Source organism: Macaca mulatta, chromosome 11 (genome assembly GCF_049350105.2).
Source record: "Macaca mulatta isolate MMU2019108-1 chromosome 11, T2T-MMU8v2.0, whole genome shotgun sequence".
Taxonomy (NCBI): domain Eukaryota; kingdom Metazoa; phylum Chordata; class Mammalia; order Primates; family Cercopithecidae; genus Macaca; species Macaca mulatta.
In genome coordinates this window covers 14,311,016-14,329,928 of record NC_133416.1, presented here as the reverse complement: position 1 = coordinate 14,329,928, position 18,913 = coordinate 14,311,016, and the positions used below count along the sequence as shown (strand labels likewise).

The window sequence follows — 18,913 nt, the reverse complement described above, 5'->3', positions numbered from 1 at the left end:
ATGATTGGCTTTGGGTATCCCATAGGCAGGTAGAGATCTTAACAGTCTCCCCCCACTCCCCGTTCTTTAAAGAAAACAGCATCCTCCCAAAAGAAGGAAAGGAGAAAAAGGAAGTGCTACCTGAACAAAAGCCTTTGTCCTGGCTCCTTCCTGATAATGTTTAGTTTGTAGTAGTGGCGCAGGGCTCTGGACATTTTCTCATAGGTCATGTTTGTTCTGTTCTGTTTGTTCAAAGGAGGAAGGGAGAAAAAAAGCACAAAGACACAATGAAATGAACCTCAGAAAAGGCACTGGGGGAGCTATTAAAATAAAAGCTCTTCAGCTGCTGCCTGTGGCCCTGCCAGTTTGGGAAGCTACCTGCTAATCTGCTGCCTTCCAGGCACATCTGTCCCCACCGTTTAGCTTTTTATATTCCCTGTCACCAAGGTTTACTCCTAAGGTGAATCACCCTTTGTCCGAAGTCCTGGAGCCCTAGCTAATAAAACAGATCCCATAGCAGCCTCCCTTATTTCCTTTTCCCAAGACTGCTCTCTGCTCCGCCTAAGGAATTTCCTGCAGGTTCCCCCTATCTCTGGGTCACCCTTCACCTTCTGACCCACACAGCATTTCTTTTTTTTTGTTGCAATGACCTTTTCTCAAACTTGTGTTTCTGGTCTGTCGTTTTAAGGAAGACAATTTTTTTGTTTAAATTCCTGTTGTGGAAGCAAGAATACAGTGGTTCTGGGCCTGAGGCAATGGTACAATGTGGGAGTAGCAGAGGGATTTTTCTCAGTGACTCACACATGGAAGTATCTGTCAGTGGGGCCTTGCCATATTTGGTCATGGTCTGCATTACCCACTGCCTTCTTAGAAGGCTGCAGGTCTGGGCACACCTGGCTGGGCCTCTCTGCCTTCTCACTCAGCAGATTGAGGTTGTGCCACCACCGTGCCAACATCAGGCTTTGCTTCAGGTCCACCTATCGGCTGGCCTGGATCACGGCTACCCACTTTTTACATCTCCACACTTGAGCAGTCTTCCTTACTGCAAAAGACTTTATTCAATGCCATTCCCTCCTCTCAGTTTGGAAAATTGTGGGGCAAACTTCTTGCATCGCTTGCTTATAAAGGGGATGTTTTACAGCCAGAATGTAAGTATTTCCTATGAAGAAATGGGCTTTGGGGAACATGGGAGTTTCTAACTGAGCAGAAAAGAAGTGGCACTTCCCAAAGGTCCCCTGTGAGTCACAGAGTCTTGCCGTACTTCCCTTTTACCCAGTTCCTAACAACAGTGGAGGTGGCGGGATCAGGTCAAGGGGAGTGGAAACAAGAGTCACTCATGATGCAGCCCAGTAAACCAGGATATGTGAGTTAATGGGCACCTGGTCTCAGGAACAAATGGAAAGATGCATATTTAATTATTTCCTTCCCTTTGCAACTGCCTAATTGCTTGCCTAGCAAGGAATAAACTAAATAAGTATGGGCAGATGTAAAAAGCAGAAGATAGACGATTATCCTCCAATCCAGGGATAAAGACTTCATTTCAGCACTAGTTTATGGAGCAGATATCTGCTGCCCTTTTACCTTATGGTTTCCCCACAGTCGAGCCAGTCCGTTGGGATCCACTATCCGGAATATTTTGGATTCTTTGTCCTCCCATCGGATGAAGTTTTCGTACCGGCTGTCAGAAAGCAACTGATAGACGTAATCCCAAAGTAGTCTACAGTCTACAGAGGAAAAGGGCAAGAAAACACTGTTGAAAACATTTCTTGTTGAGTCACTAACCAGAAGAATCAAAAAACAATCCAGCAACTGCTTCTGCCTAGCTTGGGTTGACTGATTGTCTAACTTCCTTGTTTTACAGGGAAGGAATGAAGGCCCAGAGAGAGGGAGGGAGGTCCTGTTGTGTGACCTTTGACCCACTGGAGGCCTCAGAGATGATCCAGGCAACAGCCTCCCTCCACAGACGATGATACAGTGACCCGGAAGTCCACAGTCGTGACCCAAACTTAAACCTGGGCAGAGCCCATGTGAAAGACGGGAAGTAAGTTCTAACTGTGAATGAACGGGCTCTGAATGTGTGTTAAATGCAGCCTGGAAGGCGAAAAGGGTGGAAAGAGGGTCCTGATGTTACAGAGAGAGCTGTGTGGTAAAAAAATAGTGGGATGAAAAGATTATCCTGGTGTTGGTGGGAGACGGATGGATAAAGATGAGAAGGCTGGGGTAGGCTAAAAACACAGCAAAAACGAGTGAGGAGTGAAAAATGGTGGGAAAAGAAAAATTATGTGGCTTGGTGACTCTGTGGGAACTGTGGCTAGCATGGTTTTAAAAAGAAATACAGATATGCTCATTCTATCACACTTTGGAGGCTTTTAAAAAATGTTTTGATACAATGGATCATGGCAGAAAGCAGCCCAGTGCAAAAATCACTTTCTCCATTTGCAGAACTGATGTTTGAACACTCAGTCAGGCAATGGATATTTATTAAGTGTCAAGTGATTTAATATGGCCTAGGCATGGTGTTGGGCCTTGGCTTTCAGCTGTGGGTTAGTAAATTAAAGGAGAAGACATCGCCGGGTGTGGTGGCTTATGCCTGTAATCCCAGCACTTTGGGAGGCTGAGGCGGGTGGATCACTTGAGGCCAGGAGTTTGAGACCAGCCTGACCAATGTGGTGAAACCCCATCTGTACTAAACATACAAGAAATTAGCCAGGCATGGTGGCGTGTGCCTGAAATCCCAGCTACTTGGGAGGCTGAGGCAGGAGAATCGCCTGAACCTAGGAGACGGAAGTTGCAGTGAGCCGAGATCGTGTCACTGCACTCCGGCCTGGGCAACAGAGCGAGACTCTGTCTCAAAAAAAAAAACAAAAAAAACAAAAAAAAAAAACGACGACGTGATGTGCACCTTCCCCTTGTTCTAGGACTTTCTGGATGTGTGCTATGAAGGTGTGTGGTTGCCCCCCAGCAGAACCTGGAGAGGTAGCTGGGGACAGATGTGTGCCTTCTGGGTTGAGTTAAAGGTTAACTGGCCTCCAGATGAGGAGAAGCAACATCAATTTCCAGGTGTTCACTGCATGATTCTGGAAATGCGCACTTTTTACAGGCACTCGTCAGAATGGCTGGTGATGGAAGATCCATTACTAAATGCCAAGTATGAACTCAGCACTTTACCTGTATTATTTCTGATCCTCAGAGAGGTTGAAATAACTTGCCTGAGGTCACAGGGATTTGCACTCTGGACTCCTGCACTACAGTGTTCTTTCTTTTTCACTTTGGGCGAGGCCTGGGCCTGGCACATTTGAAAGGGGAGTGTCCAGTAGAGACTTGGAATATTATTACAGCCAATACATCTGCATTGCAGAGAAAGACATACACCCTTCTCTGGGGGTATATTTACAAGGGGAATTCAGTTGGGCCACCCTGAACATGTTTGTTAATCTTCCTGAGGTTCCGTTGCCTCACTTATGGAGTGGGAATAACAGCACTTACTTTACGGGATTACTGTATTAGTGATAATGGGAGGGAAGAGAAAGTAGTAAAAATAACAACGGTATTTAGTGGGTGCTATTTGTGGGTACTGTGCTGTGGCTTCGACAAGCCTGGTTACATCTGACCCTTATGCCACCTTATGAGGCAGGTGCTGTTGCTATTCCTATTTTATAGACCAGGAAGCTGGGGCTGGGAGGGTTTGATGATTTACTCAGAAGGATACAGCTTATGAATGACACACAGGATTCTTGGCTCTGTATGACCCCAGAGCCCATGCTATGACACACTTCCCACTGCAATTTCTAGTCTCAGAGAAACTCGTTAATGGGTATACGTTCGTAAAATCTTAGGGCTTTGCAGAACAAAGTACACCTGCTCAGTGTACCTTTTCTGAACTCCAGCATTCTCTTTGAACAGCAGAAGACACCGGCAGAAAAATGTGGCATTTTCCAGAAGCTTAATCTTTCAAGGAACTACCATTAAACGTACAGCGACCCTAAATCTTTAGTATCCCTTATGGTATCCTTTCTTCTGTATTATCTGTGTTTAAACATTAATGTAGTATGTCACTGATTGTGTTTTGGAAAAGGACAAGTGGCCTCCTTCTTAAAACAATGACACCATAGTCCTGGAGTGTGAACTCCATTCTAACAACAGAAGCTGTCCAGACACTTCTATTGCCCACCCCATCTTGCCATGGCTGCATTCTGTATTGCCAGAGGACGGGCTGAGGTAGGGGGTGTGGAGAAGATGAGTATCCCGGGCATCATAAGTACCTTGAGAAACCAGTGTCCTACTGTAGACTGAGAATAATCTAGCTCATTTTTAAAGCATTTGAAAGAGGATGATTCTAGTTTCTAGGCAAAGCAGCAAAAAGTGGCGAAGTGTCTTTTTCCCTTGCAAGCATCTTCTTGTCTTGAGTCACTTTCACTATAAAGGGAAAATAGAGATCTGCTGTGGTCTGAATCTTCATGTCCTCCCCAAATTCATCTGTTGAAATCCTAACTGCCAAGGTACCTTTGGGAGGTGATTAGGTCTTGGGGGCTCCACCCTTGTGATTGGGATTAGTGCCCTTTTAAAAGAGGCCTGAGGGAGACCCCTCACCCTTCCACCAAGTGAAGACACAGCAAGAAGGTGCTGTCTATGAACCAGAAAGTGGGCCCTCACCAGATGCCTCATCTGCCAGGGCCTTGAACTTCCCAGCCCCCAGAACTGTGGAGCAGTCCGTGTCTACTGGGTATAAACTACCTGGTCTATGGCAAGTTTGTCAGAGCAGCCTCAAAAGGACTAAGGCCAGAACTCAGCTGTGGCTTAATATTTCAGTGTTTTTCCTACTATCAAATGGCAGATATATTTTAATTTTCCATAATCTCTTCCAACTGGAAAACATCTGACAAAATCAAATCTTATCACATAAAGTGCCTGTAAATTAGGGCTGGGCGTGGTGGCTTATACCTATAATCCCAAAGTTTTGGGAGGCAGAGGCGGTAGGCTTGCTTGAAAGCCCGGGAGGAGTTCAAGACCAGCCTGGGCAACATAACGAGACCTCATCTCTACAAAAAATTTACAATTTTTCTGGGCGTAGTGGTACATGCATGTAATCCCAGCTAGTTGGGAGGCTGAAATGGGAGAATTGCTGGAGCCCAGGGGTTTGGGGCTGCAGTGAGCCATGATCAACCCACTACGCTCAGCCTGGGCGATAGAGTGACAGTGAGACTGTATCCATAGGGGAAAAAAGGCCAGTAAATCAGGAGGAACAAAGGCAGTGTGTGTGCAACCCCTCCCATGTCTCCCTATAGGTTTACAATCATTTTCACTGCAAATAGGCCGACGACACCATTGGATTCCTCTGGATTGGGAATGTGATTTTCTAGTGTGTTTATTTTAATAAATTTCAGCAATTAAGAAACTACCTGGTTGTCTTTTACAGTTTGAAATAAAGACATTTTGCCCATATGAAGGTGACTGACATCATGGCAGCCCTCCTGACTCTAGGCGGAAGGCACCCCACTCAGAAGCCTACCGTAGAGCTAAAACAAAGCGGAGAGTTTTCCATCCACAAGCATGGGGGTTTTCACTGCATGTTTCTGTTGCTTCTCTTTTACTGTAATGGTACGTTCCACTACTCACCAAACAGTGAAATGTGAACCAGACCATTTCTCCATGTAAGGGCTTAACCTGCGCTGGGCTACCATGTTGGTTTTTCGGAGGCATCAAACCGGGACCTAGAATGTTATCTACTTATCAGATGGCAAAGGAAGGGCAGGGCTTCCAGAGAACGCCATTTCCCTGTGAGCTTCAAGAACATTTGTATCCGGCGAACTTTTTCCTTTCATAAATGTGAAAACAACCCCAAACAAGCTGCCAATTGATCATTTTAAATGACATTTAATCCAGCAAAGCCAACTTTAGCTGAGTAATAAAAATATGTTGACATTCAGGACATATTGAATTACTCAGTCACTAACGGAGATAGCAGTAGGAATTTTGTGGCATAAAGCAGTTGTTTCAAGCTCAGAGTATAAGTGGCTTTTATAACATTATTGATTGTTTTGTTTCTTTGGTAAAAATGATGCCTAGATGATAAAAATAACTGCCTGACCACACAACAGATTTTTTTCCTTTTTTTTTTTTTTAAACAATTGACATTCAAGCCATGTCAGTTATTTTTGTTTCTAAGATTTCTATTAAATAAAAGGCAGATCCTCCTTAGGTTCCTAGATCCTTTAGAGGTTGTCACGGCTCACCTGGAATTTTTCAGCCTTTTCGGAATCCATGTCTGCATAGATACAATGTTCTTTGATCATCAATGTAAATGCATAATACTATATAATAAAGCGCACCACACTCTATAAATAGAAGTTCATTCCACTTCAAAACACTTGAACATATATGTATAAAATGTTTTTGGATCACAAGGTATTAATTTTAAGTGCATTTTTCTTAAACTAAAGGGCTTTCTTCTATCTCAAGGCACATGGATATTTTAAATAAATTTCTACTATTTGCATTTTCTTGTCCAGGAGAAGTAGTTTATGAAAGTGTTTAGCCCAAGTATAGTTCCCCTCTCCTTCCTGCTGGGTGAGGTACCCTCGGTATCCGCAGCTAAAGGCATTGTAAAAAATCCCTTCCTGTGGTTAAGGAGAAATATTTTCACTCCCACGTCTGTCTCTTACCAGAGACTCATTGTATAAACTTATTGAGCAGAGATTGTAAAAAGATGGGCAATTCACACATCACCAACATGGTTTCTAAAGAAAAAAACCACACTAGACAAAACTGATGCTTAAAAAACTTGAGTAGGCAAGTCAAATTATTGACATAGGGAATATTTAATGATTATGGTTAATTTAAATTTCAGGAAAGCCTCTAAGAAAGTCATTTTATGTTGTTTTAACTGCCCAAGTGGAATTTTAAAGAAGGCCTGGAAATGACAGTCCCATGGGTATAATTACCAATGGAGAGGCTGCGTGTCCCTGTTACATTTTTTGAAATTTATTACCTAAAAATTAATATGTTTATTTCCAGTTCAGCAACAAAACACGCAAAGTACCATACGAAATAAAAAGGTGCTACTAAGCTTTACAAATACGGTTCTCAACTGGGGGCATTTGGCAATATCTGGAGGTATTTCTGGTTGTTACGCTGGGGTGGAGGGTGCTCCTAGCATCTGGTAGGTAGAGGCCAAGGATGCTGCTAAATATCTTACAATATACTAAGCAACCGCACAAATTACTATTTGGCCCAAATATCAAGAGTGTTGAGAAACCCTGCTTAGAGAAACACGGTTTGCAACATTCAGGGGGCCATCTGCTGCTTGGTTTTTTTTTCTCCTCCTCCTCCATTCTAGATCAACCATTACCTAGAAGCAGAAAGTTGGTCACTCCAGTGCAGCCAGGTGTGTGTTGACACGCCGAGGTGTGTTTACAATGGGCAACTGCTTGTGCTTTGCCGTGGCTCAGGAAAACAGAAAACATATGTGCACAGTGGCACACTGCGGGAGGGAGAAGTGGAGGCAAATAATACAAAAATCTATGCTTCCTGGCTTCCTAGGGCAGAAGAACCACAGCTGCAAACGAGGCTGGACCTTTTCACCTCCGATTACATAAGGTGTGGAGGAGGCTAGGAAACACCAGTATCCGAAACTCGCACCCTGCAGCTGAGATCCAGCTCGCAGCCAGAACCTAGTAAGGCCCAGCCTCTGCTTTGCTCAGGTGTGGGTGCAGCCTGGGAATTCACATCCGGGGACTGCAGAGAGGTAGGGACTCTGTATTACAGCACTGTGCGCCCTTACACAAACTGGAATTTCCAGTCTCCTCAAGCCCCTTCTATTATTTTCCACTCAGCCACCATGCTGTTGATGTTTTTTATCTTTTAAAAACATTGTCCTGAAACTTCCTCCTCTTTTAGGGCTCTTTGATTTCTCAGTCGTTCACACTGAAAATAAAGTGCTGTGACTCAGCCGCTGGGAATATTCCTGCTGGAGTGATGGCTCCTCCCCTCCCCAGTGCTCATCTTATTAATCCCCTCCAAATATGGACAGCAGGCAAAGCTTCAGGGAGGGGAAGCAGGAGCACGGAAGTAAATCTCCCAGGAAATAAGAAAATGGAGGTGGCCTTGAAGGGCACCCCTCACAGGCCTTCACTGTCAGTGCCCTGCGTGGCTCTGCAGGCAGTTGTGCTGGCTGCACCCACAGCTCCTACACAGTCCCTCTCAGATGGACAGGCTGGCAGCTCAGCAGTGAGGCAAAGTGGGGACAGTAACTCGTAGCAGTTAACCTTCTTGTGCCATGCATTCACACGTTGTCTCATTAACAGTCAAAAGAGCCCAGAAATGGGTTCTCAATATTACAGATAAGGAAAGGAGGGCTCAGGGACATTATGCACCTGCTTGGGAGTCAAGAACTGGATTCCAATCCTGCTGACCTCGCAGTCCAGGCTTTTGCCACAGGCCCACTACTGCTTCCCTAGGACGGTTCCGGGCTGTCTGTCTCCAGGAGCTCTTGAGGGTACTGGGCTACAGAGGTCTACAGAAGGGCATCTCCCAGAGGTAGTGTGGGAGGAAGCGGCTCTCTCACCTGGTACTAAAACTCTGGAATCCTTGTGGCTTCTGGGGACATCCCACAACCCTATCTTTTCTTTCCTGCAAACACAGATATTTATGCACAGATGCATGTGTGCGAAGGTGCACGTGTCTGCATGCCCCACACCTTCCAACAAAGGCCGAGGGCTGAGACTTGCCCCCAGCACTTCCATGCAGTCCCTTCACACTTCTTGTTTATGAAGTCTCTTAGCCGTCAAGGCTGCTCCTGAGGCTCATGTACAAAATTAAAAAAAAAAAAATGTCCATAGGCTTCCTTCGAAACAAATTCACAGCAGCATTAAACACTGTGGGAGGAAGTGGAGACGGAAGCAAGATGTCGGAATACAGTGACTTCTCCCGGTCCTTGAAGCCCCTGAGGACAAGCCTCAAACTGCTTTCTCTGGAGTTTCATACTGTTTTCTTCATCTTGCTTCAGAGGCTTCCCGAACTGAATCTCTGTATATATAATTCATCCAGTCAATAAAACAAAACCAAGAAAGTACACTGTTTGGCCGGGTGCGGTGGCTCAAGCCTGTAATCCCAGCACTTTGGGAGGCCAAGACGGGCGGATCACAAGGTCAGGAGATCGAGACCATCCTGGCTAATCCGGTGAAACCCCGTCTCTACTAAAAAATACAAAAAAACTAGCCGGGCGAGGTAGCGGGCGCTTGTAGTCCCAGCTGCTCCGGAGGCTGAGGCAGGAGAATGGCGGGAACCCGGGAGGCGGAGCTTGCAGTGAGCTGAGATCCGACCACTGCACTCCAGCCTGGGCGACAGAGCGAGACTCCGTCTCAAAACAAAACAAAAACAAAAACAAAAACAAAAAAGAAAGTACACTGTTTTAGTTGGGTGACAAATAAGACCAAATTGATGTCTCCCTGATTAGCATCTTTTTGTTTCTGTTAAGGATGTAACCTTGAGAGATAGTAAACGTATTTTTTGAAGTCCCAAAAGGCTACCATTAAAGATTCCAAGGATTGCTGCAGAGTGTGTTCTAAGAGGGTTAGGAGTGAGGAGACCTGGAGCTGAGAGGGATTCCTGTGTCTTGCCTGCTGCAGGATTAATGACCCAATTGACCAGTGATAGCCTCACAAATCGAGAAGTTCATGTTCACAAAGATGGAGACTTTCAGCAAAAGTTGTGAGATAAACACAAGAAAGGTGATACTCTCTATTTGGGCAGGCCATGGGCTTTAAACACCCAAATCTGTACAGATTTAGGTCCCCACTTTTGGGTAGCAAATGAGGGGTTATGAAATGAATCGATTATGAAACAATTCTCAGTGTACCAAGGAATCTTCTTCCTCAGCAGAGTTTTGGATTAAGGCCAAGGAAGAGATCTGGTGGCTTAGGTTTTAACGGAATTAAAGTACTTGAAGAGAAAACGAAAATGACTGAGAAGTTTTCTTTTAAGATTTAGCTGTCTATAGTCAAAGTAGGAGCTTAGTTTGTGTCATGGCATAAAGCAAGAGGATGTTGCCTTCCACCAGCAAGGATACGAACTTTGGCATTCAGAGATGCAGTGCCCTATCATCTAGAACAATGCCTGGCACATGAGCAGACTGGCAATAATTTCTGAATCAATGAATGAAGAATTATATAATCCAAAGTGCAAATAAATCATTTCTTTTACTTAGCTGTATTTTATTATGTTAATACTGTTTTCGTAACTATGCTGGTTGGTCTGAAAATATAGCCTGCAGTCCAGAACCTGTCTGTTCTCTTACATAACTGGTTATTGTTCCTTCCACGTGTCTTAAACACGCCTTGTCATCGAAAGTGCAAATAATTCCTTGAGAGCAGGGGGACTGTTTTCTAAGCCTGCATCCTACATTGCACCTATGATTCCAAGCTTACTGAACACCGGGTATACAAGGTTGCAAGGCAGAGAACATCAAATGTTTTCTGTAAAGGGCCAGTTAATCAATATTTTAGGTGTTGCTGGCCATGCAATCTCTGTTGTAACTACTCAACTCTGCCACTGCAGCATGGAAGCAGACATAGGCAATACCAAATAAATGGGTTTGGCTGTTTTCCGGGAAATCTTGATTTAAAAAAGACAGATGGTGGCTGGATTTGGCCCACAGTTTGGGCCACAGTTTTCAATCCTTGCTCTAGAGTCCCACACCAGAAGGCAACAATCGTTTTGGGAAGGACGCTGAACAGAAGCTCGAGGCTAGACTCTTGATGTATCTGAATCTCAGTTCCTTCACCTGTAAAAGGCCCTTCTATGTTTGAAATCAAGTCCGATAAGGAATTTCCATACATACTGAAAACATGACTCACGGGTGACTACAGTCACACCTCAGCCACCTACAGGTGCTTGTGGCCAATATACTTTCTGACTTTCAAACACACTGGTGGGACACAAGCCAGTAAAACTTTTGTAGGTAAAGTTTTAGAAGACTGACAGATGCTTTCTGCTAGGCTCCTTGCTCCTAAATAGCCCGTTCTTAAAGATACCAAGTAGAAAACAAGCATAGAAAGAAGCAACTTTTTCACTGTTCCATACACTATTGGTTGCTGCATTCAAAACAGACCCCAGGCATCTTGTCTCACTCCGTCTTGTGCTAAACTCTCTCTCATAAACACTAGCCATTCCAACCGAGTAAACTCTTAATAACACTTCTCCTTATCCTTTGCAAAGTAAGTGACACCTTTAAAAATAAGCTACGTTATATTTAAAAAGATGTCATTTGTGATTTGTATTTAAACTGTCAACCACCTACTGAATTTCCTTTCTTGATTATTTTAGTTTTTCCATATGGTAAATACCTAACAGACATACATTTGCATGTATCTTAATTGTACGATGGGATTTCCGTGATATTAGATAATGAAAAGAATTCATGAAAAATTATATATCATATATATAAAAAATATATATACACATATGTATTTTTTTTGAGACAGGGTATCACTCTGTTGCCCAGGCTGGAGTGCAGTGGCATAATCTTGGCTCATTACAACCACCACCTCCCAGGCTCAAGCGATTGTCCCACCTCAGCCTCCTCGGTAGCTGGGACTACAGGTATGCGCCACCATGCCTGACTAATTTTTATATTTTTTGGTAGAGTCGGGGTTTCACCATGTTGGCCAGGCTGGTCTCGAACTCCTGACCTCAGGTGATCTGCCAGCCTCGGCCTTCCAAAGTGCTGGGATTACAGGTGTGAGTCACAGTGCCCAGCCTGAAAAATGATAAGATTTTTAAATGACCTCAACAGACCTCAACTTGTAGATTTACATTTCTACCTGAAATAGAAAAAACACACTGAGCCTTATCTTGCTTTGCTCCTGGTAAGTTTTCTCCATCTGGAATGACCTCTTTTTCTCTAATCTCCACTTGTCCACATTCTAAGCATTCATCCAAGCCCAGCTAAAAGCCAGCCCTCCACGTAGCTTCCCCTGACATCCCTACTCTGACCGCCTGCGGTACTTAACAGGAGCCCTTCTAAGATACATGTCACGTGCTTTGCTTTTATAGTTAACTGTGCTCAGTTCTTTCATGATAAAGACTGTGTCTTATACCTCTCTGTCCCCACCCCGTTATTGCAGCACTATTCACAATAGCAAAGACTTGGAATCAACCCAAATGTCCATCAGTGACAGATTGGATTAAGAAAATGTGGCACATATACACCATGGAATACTATGCAGCCATCAAAAAGGATGAGTTTGTGTCCTTTGTAGGGACATGGATGCAGCTGGAAACCATCATTCTTAGCAAACTATCACAAGAACAGAAAACCAAACACTGCATGTTCTCACTCATAGGTGGGAATTGAACAATGAGATCACTTGGACTCAGGAAGGGGAACATCACACACAGGGGCCTATCATGGGGAGGGGGGAGGGGGGAGGGATTGCATTGGGAGTTATACCTGATGTAAATGACGAGTTGATGGGTGCAGCACACCAACATGGCACAAGTATACATATGTAACAAACCTGCACGTTATGCACATGTACCCTACAACTTAAAGTATAATAATAATGAATAAATTAAAAAAAAAAAAAAAGAAGTATTACCACTTAGAAGGAGGAAATTCAAGACGTTTATCTTATTTTACTATGGCATGAACCACTTAAAAAAAACTAAATAAAAATCCTATAACCTTTACCTCCAATCTTACTATCAAAATATTTACTTATTATATTATCAAGATGACTCCTAAGAATTATTATGACATAATTTTTAAGAGCGTTATTGAAAATATGTATAATCATCCTCTACATAATAAATACATGCAGATGCATTTAATATAGATATTATTAACACAATTTAAATCAATAAAGGGTTTTTATTCTCTTTAAAAAAAAAAAAAAAAAAAAAAGAATGCAGAACAGTGCCTTATACACAGAAGGTGTCCAAATGCATAAATCCTAGGGCACCTGAACAAATCACATCTGAATAGTAAGAATTTAGCTTCGTTTTGTGATCCACATTCATGAGTACTATTTGCATCTATACCCTCCAGCTATAGTACTCATCAGTTTGACATTCAGCAGCACCTTCATTTCTTTTTGTACTGTGCTCATTTAAAAAGCTTTAAGGAGCTAAGTTTTCTCATCTAACAGCTGCTTTATGGAGATTTAAAGGCTTTTTATGGCTGTTCAGTAATGACAGAACTTTTACATTGTACACAGGAATCACCCGATGAATTTCACCTCCAATAAATAGAATCAATTTTACAAGGATCTGAGGAGTCCAGAAAGATATCAGAAGAATGGAGTACACATAGGGTTATCCTCAAAGAAACAAAAGTGCCTAAAACTTGTGTTTTCTTGGGAGGGTTACAGAATCAAGACTGTCAGACTACAGACTGGCAGAGCTGGAAGGAACTTTAGGGACCATCGAGTCCTACCTTCTTCAGAGAAAAACAATGCCTTTCAGTGGAATGAGTTAAATTTGGATTTGGTTAAATTAGTTAAAATATACACTGGGAGACTTAAAAACTTTTGAATATGGCATTATTGCATGGTAATTAGTTTTAGGACACTGTGTCATACTGAAGGAGTTAATGCATTCCCCCAAAAGATCGAGGCCCCAAGATTATTTTACATGAATGTTCTGACTTCCTAGAGCCATCAAGAAAAGTACATATTGCCTATCTCTGTGTGCCCTTGAGAGAGCGGGCATCCATAGACACCCAGGCTCATCATCTGGTGGGTGCAGTATTCTACCAAGCTTCCTAACTGATGAGGCTGCATCCATCATCAAACACTGATATTGCGGAATGAGATGAAAAAAATAGTAGTATAGGCTGGGTGCAGCGGTCCACGCCTGTAATCCCAGCAATTTGGGAGGCCGAGGCAGGCAGATCACTTGAGGCCAGGAGTTCAAGACCAGCCTGGTCAACACGGTGAAACCCCATCTCTACTAAAACTACAAAAAATTAGCCAGGCATGGTGGCATGTGCCTGTAATCCCAGCTACTCAGGAGGCTGAGGCATGAGAATCACTTGAACCTAGGAGGCAGAGGTTGCCATGAGCTGAGATGACATCACTGAACTCCAACCTGGGTGACAGAGACTCTGTCTCAAAAAAAAAAAAAAAAGTAATATAATTTTAAGAGACTAATATTTTGAAATGTACAAACCTACTAAACAATGGAAAAATAACTCCTCAAGTCTAAACCATGTATCTTTCTTGATTCATGGGCTTATGGTAGATTCCCAAAAAGTGGTGAAGGCAGTGTCACCTGGGAAGTAGACAGGAGAGGTCTTGGGAAGGAAGCCAGGCCCATGAGGGCAGCACTGCGGACAGCAGCCATGGGGCAGCAAGGGTTGTCCTGCACACCTCGGTCACAGGGCCCCTATCTGACCTTGGCAAAGGCCTTTGCCTCTCCAGGGCTCAGTTTCCTTTGTGGTTTCCCCTGTACAAATGACCCTTCTACATAAGATGAATACTGCAGTAATGAGCTACCTTAAGAGCGGTCCTGAGAATTATAAACAAGCAAAAGGTATCTGCAAAATGTCAAGTACTGCTGCACACACCATACAAGAAACAAGACAAGAGGGTATATAGACAAGAAGGGTATTGCCTGGAAAGCACAATGCGTCATTTACAGAATTCACAGCAATACACTGACCTCATCCTCCTTCTCCAGTTATCTGGGGAAATTCACATGTTTTGCCTAAGCTCTTTGCTTCCTTATCTACTATTCTTTTTTCCCCAGTTTTATTTGTTCATTTTCTGATTAAAACAATCTAATGTACAGGTAAAAGCAGAGAGATCAATATTAACCCCCATGCATCTATCACCCAGACATATAACCACCAGCTAGTGATGGTTAGCCTTGTTTCATGTAGACCCCACCCACACCCCACCCCCTAACTCTGCAGGATCATTTTGAATTGAATCCCAAACATATATCGTTTCCTTTTTCATGGCTTTTAAAACATGTAAGTCATTTCTGTTTGTCATTTTATTTTCTTGATTCAACATCCCTGATGTAAATTATTTGTAATAATGAAACTGAGGCAACACTGGTGGTGCACTTGGGGCCAGAGAAAAATCTAGACACAAATGATTTAAATAAAAAAGGGACAGTACTGGCCAGGTGTGGAGGCTCATGCCTGTAATTCTAGCACTTTGGGAGGCCAAGGTGGGCAGATCACGAGGTCAGGAGATCAAGACCATCCTGGCTAACATGGTGAAACCCCATCTCTACTAAAAATATATAAAAAATTAGTCGGGTGTGGTGGTGGGCACCTGTAGTCCCAGCTACTCGGGACGCTGAGGCAGGAGAACAGCGTGAACCCAGGAGGCGGAGCTTGCAGTGAGTAGAGATCGTGCCACGGCACTCCAGCCTGGGCAACAGAGTGTGAAAAAAAAAAAAAAAAAAGGGACAGTACCTCAAGGCAGAGGTAGGCTTGTAGGAGCCTGTTATTCCATTGCCATCAGCATGGCAGCACCCTGATGGTCAGCTGGGACTCTGACCAGGTTATGGGCTCAGGGAGGAGGGGGCATTTCTCTCCTTTCCCTGAACAGGTCTGTTCTCTCCTGCCTCCAGGTCTCTCTCCCACTATTGAAAGCACAATCACTTCAGTGTCACACTCTCTCCCCTGCAAAGCCTTGCTTGGTCCCTCCAGTCAAAACACACCTTCCTTCTGCTTTGTTTCTACAGCACTTCATTACTCCAGCAGACAGTAGGTGCTCAATGAATGCTGGTACATAAAATGAATGGGAAATGGGGCTTACTTCATTCTGCCTTATATCTTAGTGGTTTTCACCTTTGTCTCCCCCACTATATTCTAAATTCCTCGGGGAAAAAGATATTGCATGTTAAATTAGCTCTGTATCCTACTCCTAATGCATTTATTTGTACACAGCAGGTGCTCAACAAATATCCCACTAATGAAGTAATGCACTATGAAAAGAGCTAACCTTGTCACATGGTTAGAGGATTAAGCTTCTGAAGAATGAGTTCACGTAAATTATGAGCATCCTAGGAAACAGACAATGTGTAGATATTTTTCCCACTGGTTTCCATTGGTTTCTTCCCTTAAGTAAGCAAATTTGGGCTTCTTATCATACATGAAAGAGAATCTGAGAGTGGTTTCCTCTGTCAAATGGCCCAGCAACACCTGCCTCCAATACCATAATCCTGTTTTCCTCTCCTACCCGCTCCCAAGGTGAAGGCTGCACGACGTTACTGCTCACAGGATGGAATTACAGGCCTGAATCGGAGACAAAGCTTCTTTTTGCTATGTCTGGTCATTAATTAGCTGCTGGAAACTTCAGGACAGGGCCATTAGCATGCTCATAAACCTTTTATTTTAAATGTTTTCGCTTAGCCTTGATTCTGATGTGACTCTCCTTGTAAGCTGGACATAGGACATTTGTTTCTTAACATTTCTGAGGCTCATTAACTACTCGATCCCAGCGGCTCATTAACCAAGCCATTAGGGATTTCGCCTCATGCAGGCAGAAGCCTCCACTTGCCCTCACAGAGCCTTGGAGGGCGCCTAATTGGGAATGGTGCGAGGCTGGCTGCAAGCATCACAGGGGAGAGTGGGGCTTTGTCAGGTCTCCACGATGCTGGAGCAGCGAGAGGGGAGCTCACTCACCTGCTATTCTCCCAATGGGCATGGCGTGCTCTTCAGGGGGGGAGACAGAGACCATGATGTGGTTCATGTAAGCCAGGTCTTCCCGATGAGAGAGGTTGATGGGTTTCCCTTCTCTATGCAGCCCGTCCTCGGAGAGCCTGGATTGTTTGAAATCCACGGAGTGCCGGGGGTTCAGGATCAGAGGGTGCATGATGGGGCTGGGCATCAGCTGGATCACGCGTGTGCTCTCCTGCCGGGGGCTGGATGGCTTCGGGTGGGACTCAGAGGACGCTGGGCAGTGATTATTCTCCATGGGAGACACTGACAGGGGGTAGGACTCCTGGTGGTTGTTCTCCTGGTGCGGCCTGGGTCCCTGAGCTCTCTCAGCTGGGGAGAGTCGGCGGATCATGTTGTCCAGGGGGGACCGGAGGGGCCGCTGCTCGGGGTCAGGAGAAGGCCGGTGATTTGTCGTGATGGGTGACCTGGAGCGGTGCAACAGTTCAATGGTGGGAGGGTTGTGGTGCACATTATCCACGGATGGCCTGGGGGTCCTCTGGACACAGTTATCTGTGGAGCAGAGGGAAAGGCAATCACGGTGAGTTGGCAGGACAGGAACCTCCCCGTGGCTCTACAGGCGGTAAATGGAGGAGCGTGTAGGTTATGTGTAAAGAACTTTTCTCCCCAGAATGCAGTGTCTTTTTCACTGCTTAACAATGTAAAGTGTGCATATTGAAACTATTTTTCTATTGCCAGGCAACCTAAGGATGTCTACAAGCATTCCGTTAATCACCTACCTGTGGCCTGTAAGCACAAGGAAGCCAAACGTCCATGCCTCATCTTTTGGTCATCATTTAACTCTTCTACATCGCTTTCAGAGGGGGAAGCGTTCTTAGGGGTTTCTCTCTAGATGCTTTCATTGACTTACATTTTCACAACTAAAATTTTCATATTCTCTGCCTCTAGGAGTTATTAGTATTAGTGATAATATCATATTAGTAATAATTATTAGTAATAACTATATCTTAGATGCTGGATTTCACTGTTTAAAACTTAACAGCACTCCTGGCTGGGTGCAGTGGCTCCCACCTGTAATCCCAGTTACTCGGGAGGCTGAGGCATGAGAATCACTTGAACCCAGAAGGTGGAGGTTGCAGTGAGCCAAGATCACACCACTGCACTCCAGCCTGGGTGACAGAGCAAAACTTTGTCTCAAAAAAAAAGAAAGAAAGAAAAAGAAAAAAACCCCAACCTTATAGCACTCCTAACCAGGAGATACCACTAGTACCCCTGTTTTACAGACGATAAAACTGAGGCATAAAGAAGTTAAGCAACTTACCCAAGGCCACACAATCTCCTAACAGTCAGTTAGGAGATTAGAACCAGACTCCAGTCAGATTTTAGAACCTGTGTACTCATGACAACATCTGTCACTGCAACATAGAAACTACGACGCAAAGTCACCAAAAACTGCTCTAAGCATGCACAGTGGCCCCAATTTACAGAATGACAATCTTACTGAACTTGAAAGAACTTTTGGGAGCACTTTGCTTCTGAGTGCACAGACCCTACAAGTGCTCAGAGACAGGCAGAGGTAAGGAAGAAGCAGGATGAATGGACACCTCTAACAATACCTCTAACCCGTCCCACTCGAAGTTGCACGTGTGTGCGAGGATAACATCAGAAGTGTACACAGCTCAGCAACAGAAGTAGCTCTGAGGGCTGGGTTGGGGAATGGACCAGCACACACCTGGCTCCAGAAGTCCCTGCTAAGGTGCAGAAGGACAGAATCTACCCATAAAAATGGAGATTTCTACATGGCTGCTCACCCAACTCAATGAACTCTCTCTGGCCACATCTTTTCCCAGGGCAGTCTCACCAAAAGGATGTGCATGCTTGCCGTCCTTGTTCTGGTCAAAGAATTGTCCACAGTTCTAAGTAAAGCAAGTCAAACATATCACCTTTGTCCATTAAGATAATATATATATAAAGAACACATAAAGGGAATTCAGTAATTTGATAGGGTCAGTAAACAGAGACAGACATGGTGGTTTTAAGTTTTACACAGGGTTAAGAAGAAAATGGGGACTTTTTTCTTTTTTGAAAGTTCTACTAGATCTCATCTATCATATGAAACACTGAACAAAAATATTGTTCATAATATTAAAAGATCATCTCCTTGAAAGCAAAGGGCTTATTTTGTGACTGCTGTATAACCTACTGCCGTTAAGTTCAAAAGTGCCTCATCATTGGAATAGCTATCAATAGGAGACTGATTTAATAAATTATAGTATATATCTCTAAACAATGGAGTACTAT

The 18,913-nt window shown here is 44.0% G+C and overlaps 1 protein-coding gene and 1 long non-coding RNA gene across 4 annotated transcripts in view; one reads left to right on the top strand and one right to left on the bottom strand.

The window, feature by feature from the left end:
• Positions 1-18,913, bottom strand: part of ETV6 (ETS variant transcription factor 6) — a 248,035-nt gene that overhangs the window by 9,194 nt on the left and 219,928 nt on the right. For all 3 annotated transcript variants that reach the window (XM_015151078.3, XM_077952438.1, NM_001266080.1), the window contains 3 exon segments: positions 16,619-17,164; positions 1,561-1,703; positions 121-221 (listed from right to left, as the gene is read on the bottom strand). In XM_015151078.3, coding sequence (XP_015006564.1) covers positions 121-221; positions 1,561-1,703; positions 16,619-17,164 — 790 coding nt within the window.
• LOC144332794 (uncharacterized) lies at positions 217-7,572 on the top strand. The gene is made up of 2 exons (XR_013400908.1): positions 217-1,127; positions 1,841-7,572. It is a non-coding gene; the product is annotated as an uncharacterized LOC144332794 (long non-coding RNA).